The sequence below is a fragment of the Mus pahari genome, chromosome 4, assembly GCF_900095145.1.
Source record: "Mus pahari chromosome 4, PAHARI_EIJ_v1.1, whole genome shotgun sequence".
NCBI lineage: Eukaryota > Metazoa > Chordata > Mammalia > Rodentia > Muridae > Mus > Mus pahari.
Window position 1 is genome coordinate 90,631,162 of NC_034593.1, and position 4,582 is coordinate 90,635,743.

At 49.0% G+C, this 4,582-nt stretch overlaps 1 protein-coding gene across 1 annotated transcript in view; it reads left to right on the top strand.

The window, feature by feature from the left end:
• Window positions 1-446: 446 nt before the first annotated feature.
• The window catches only part of Vtcn1 (V-set domain containing T cell activation inhibitor 1), a 68,514-nt gene continuing 64,378 nt past the window's right edge, over window positions 447-4,582 (top strand). The window contains exon 1 of the mRNA XM_021196714.1: window positions 447-574. Within this exon, the coding sequence (XP_021052373.1) occupies window positions 543-574 (32 nt within the window). The 5' untranslated portion in view covers window positions 447-542. The remainder of the gene's footprint in view (window positions 575-4,582) is intronic.

Here is a 4,582-nt window from a genome sequence, read left to right on the forward strand (position 1 = left end):
ATAGCTTTGTCAGAGGTCTTCAGTGGCACACCAGGGTTCTTGTGGCTTCAGCTCATGGCTTCTCTGTGAGTGCACTAGCAGAAACCGCCTGAATGAGAAGGATTGGTGGTGGTGAACACCCAGTCTGCTGTCTCAGGTCAGCACCAGCAGGGATCAGCATTTCTACCAACCCTGCAGCCTCCTGGGATTCCTCAGACAGTGAGTTAGATCCCCTTAGCTGGCTCTTCCCCGTGCCTTGTGCAATTGGAAGATAGCGACCTGTATGAATTCAAGCCCCGAGGTAGAGGCTGGGAAACTTCTCCTCGCCCTTACACGGGTCAGGGCCTAGAAAGGCATCCCTGGGCCTTGGCTTCACGGAGCTGTTTCCTCATACCTGAGCCGTCCACAGCGAGGACGTGCACCCCTCCCAGCCTGCACTATTTAAAGACAGCACAAAGGAACCCGGTGTGAGTCACAGCACCCAGGAGGGCAGCAGCAGGCACGCAGCTCCACTCAACAAAATCTGACCCTACACACAGCAGGACTGTGGGAACTCCCTCGCCATGGCTTCCTTGGGGCAGATCATCTTTTGGAGGTAATCTCTCTCTCTCTCTCTCTCTCTCTCTCTCTCTCTCTCTCTCTCTCTCTCTTCCTAAATTGAGAACAGGGGTGGTGTCCTTGGGAAGTGCTAAGAACCTGTAGGCTGTGCCACAGGGTCACACTTGTACTTTATCCAGTCCAGCATTGGGACAGGAAGAGGTTAATAAGCAACTTTAGCAGCCCTGAGCAACTGCCCAGACTCAGGGAAGGTTCTGGTAGGTGATTTCTTCTGAAAGACTTGTCCCTACTAAGGCAGCTGTGGACTGAAAACTGTGTGTACCACGCTGGGGACTCAGCTGAGATGTTCATGTACAGTAAGCCCAGTTTATGGAGCTGCAGAGATTGGATGGAGAGCAGGGCTGGTGGTGAGCAGACAGACAGACAGACAGATGTGTTTCAACGCTTTCCTGTGGGCATAAAGTCTCTGCACTTTCACCCCAACACCCAGCTCCAGCCCAATCTTGGCTGCAAGATGGCGTCCCTCATTTTCCCAGGAGAGCCCAGAGAGGAGACCCTGGTGGTTATTGCTGCATACCCACCCCCAGACAAATTAAAATAAAATACAATAAACAGACGCGTGTCCACCTGCTGCCTACTGTTCCTCAGCTATATTCCAGGTGCCTTTCCCCATTAGGACATCATTTACCTTTCTGATTGAAAAGAAATGGAAAATGAAAGGGTTTTGTTGTAGTTGTAGTTGTTGTTGATGGTGGTGGTGGTGGTGGCGGCCCAGCCCATCCTCCACCCTCCTTCTCCCCCACTAGGAAATAGGTGATGATTTCAGTATCAGTCCTAATTCATTAACAGTTTTTAGGAAGATACACATGCTGGTTCTAGGGGTTGTTTGAAGACCCAATCTTCCAATTTCCAGTTAAGAAAAGAAAAGGAGGTGAGGTGGCAGAAAGGAGAGTGGTTAACAATGAAAAGTCTGTAAAGAACATCACTTCCCACACAGCCTAGAAAATTCCTCCCTTGAAAAAGGACTCCACCTCCCTCACTCGTGTTCGGTAAGAGGCGGGGCAGAGGCTCTGCGGGATCAGCAGAGGGGGGCTCTGGACAGCACCCCTCCCTCACTGTGCTGGGCCAATCCCCTGAGGAGCAACAGGCATCAATCATCTCTGCCCAGAAGCCTCAGCCTGTGTGCATGGCAGTCGGAAGCGCTCATGTCAGGAGCTAGCATTTTGGAAGCAGCAGCATACTGGGTGCTTTGTTGGCATCTTGAATTTCATTACCGCTTGTAAAAGTTCTGCATGGCCCTGAAGCTATATGTATAAGGGGTGGGGCAGATTTAAACCCACTCTCTGAAAACCCTCTAAGGAGCTTGCTCCTGCTCCCACCATGGCCTCCCTCCTCCTCCACCCAAGCTTAGGTTCCCCAGGATGGGAAACAAGTGTCTCTGTTGTTCCAAGGTCATGCACGTGGGCTTTCTAATAATACATTGCAACCAGCCAGACTGGAGGATCAGCCAGAGGTGGGTATTCAAAATGTGGTCCCCCCCCACCCTCTAAGGACCCATTAGGATCAACAGAGGCTCCTCTTAGTGACCCTGGTTGCCTTGTTCACCATTTAAATGTTGCAGTTGCGAAATCAGGGACAAGCCACAAGGGTGGCAGACAGGGAAGAGGGACCTTGATTATCACAAATGGATAGTGGGATCAGAAAGCTTTTCTCTAGATACAAACAGAACCCATTTGGGAAACCCAGTGTCCTCTCTCAGTGCCAACTCATCTTTGCCATAATCCCCTTTATTCATAATAGCTCCTCTCATTGATAGTTCCAAGACAGAGCTCATGGGAGGGCCTGCCATTCCATCTTCTGCAGACCTAGCAGATTGCTCCCTTACTAGAGTTTGATCCTTTCAACCTCTCTCTCAGAATATGTATGCTTCAGGGAAAGAATGTCCTGGCACATGAGGAGCTGTGTGATCCAGATTCTCCTGCCATCGTGGCTGTCCATGGCACCAGCAGTCACTAATGAACCGTTTGTCAAGTGCTGCTTGGAGTCCAAGGGTGGAGGTCAGGATCACTTATCTCAGAGCATATGTTCTGGTGAACAGTATAACCGGGTATCTGTTCTCTGTTGGGTGTTGCACTAGGCACTGGGGCAAAGATGACCAAGATGCTGACAAGGGTCTGACTCTAGAGAAAGAGTCTCAATGATCTCATTCCTTTGTTATGGGACGATAGGCTCAGGATGCAATTGGAACCCTTCCTTGCCCAATGTGTAAGTTTTCCTAAGCCACATATCTGGGTTGCTTCTTTAAAAATGAATTAGTTTAGGGACCACGTTTTAAAAGTGAGAAAGTCACTCTATCTAAAACTCATGAGCCAGCACTGAAAGCTGCTTGCTACTTTGTTATACTATCTCATCATGAATTCTGAGAGCTAGACAGAGAGGTGACACCAGGTCACACAAGATCTTACCAGACCGAGCTAGCGATTGGGTGCTGGTGATGACTGGCTCTCAGGCATTCTCCAGCAGAGGAACCTGAACTTTCTCACCTTAGAGAAGCAAAGTCGGAGGCAATGAGAGCAGCTGGGAGGCAGTTGCTGTCCAAATAGTAAAGCCAGAGAACAGAGAAAGATAGGAGAGACTTGGAGAAGGGAAGTGGATTCAAGAAACATGAGGGAGAGAAGGGTGTGGAGCAGTAGCAGGTGGGGTGAGGGGCAGGTCCTGGAAGGAGAGAGATTTGATAGGGGAGTGCCTTAGGTGTACATTGAGTCTAAGGTTCCCCCTGGGACCATCAGATGATGATAAGAAAAGCCCAGAAAACCACGGGGAAGAAACTAGGAGGGGCCAGGCAAGGAATGGTTGGTTACATGGGAGTGGGAGGGTCCTAAGGAGAGCCCATAAGAGGACAAAGGGGCTAGTGTCAGGGAGTGAAGAACACTTATATTTTTAGGGGTAGGAAGAGAAGGGAAATGGAAAAAGGCTGAATATCCAGAGGGGTAGAGAAATCAGAACAGAGAAATCACAAATATCAGGGGAGCAGACTTCCACAGGACACGGCTAAAGAGCCGTGAAACCTCTTTAGCCTATCTGAAGTTACAGAAGACCACAGGACTGATGAAGACGTCCAGAGAAGGAGATTACTGCACAGAGAAAGAATGGGTGTCTCTTTTGTCACATCAAGGTAGCTAGAATCAATGGTGGAGGCTCGAGCCAAGGAGACCCCTGGAACTTGGTCCTGGCGCCTTTGTCTTTCACTTCAAGCCAGTCAGGCAGCGTGCATGACAGCACCGTGCAAGCTTGCCCGATGAGAGAATCTCACCTGGCAGAGCTCAGCCTTAACCAGATTAACACTTCAAACCCTACAGATGCAATAGAAGGTGAGTCCAACCTTTATCTCTTGGGGCTCATTAAACGGAAGGCTATGGGGTCTAAGGGATTCTGTGAGTCTTTCCTCACCTCTGCCTGCTGCAGTGACTCTCACCCTGTCAACAGCCAGCTCTGGTGCCACTTCAGCTTTGAAGTCCCCTTTAGATTTTTCTAGGTACCTTAATTGCCCCTTTTATGTTCCCAGCCAGACTTGCTTATGAATGTTGTCCCTGGTGCTAATTGCTCTCCTCACTAAGGAGCAGAACTTCACCAAGGTCATTTTTGTCAGGAAGAAGGAAAATACTATCACTGTAGATACCGATCTGAGCTCTGGCTTCAGACTGCATGGATCGATAGCCTGGTCAATCATCAATGCTTACTCTGTGTCAGTGTCAGCTTCCCTCACTGTAGCGGGGGTGACGGTAGTACACAATTGCTGGGGTCGCGTGAATGACATGTGATAATTATGTGTCCGACATATCCTAATGGAATATAAATGCCAACCACTATTCTATATATTCCATGCAAGTTCCTCTATAATGTTCATTAAACGGCCATAAAAACCTATCTTCAATGCTATTACCATTGGCTTTTCTATCCTTGAAACCGATGTTGTAGAAAAGGCTTTGAGGATCTTTAAAGAGCAATGTGTGTGTGTGTGTGTGTGTGTGTGTGTGTGTGTGTG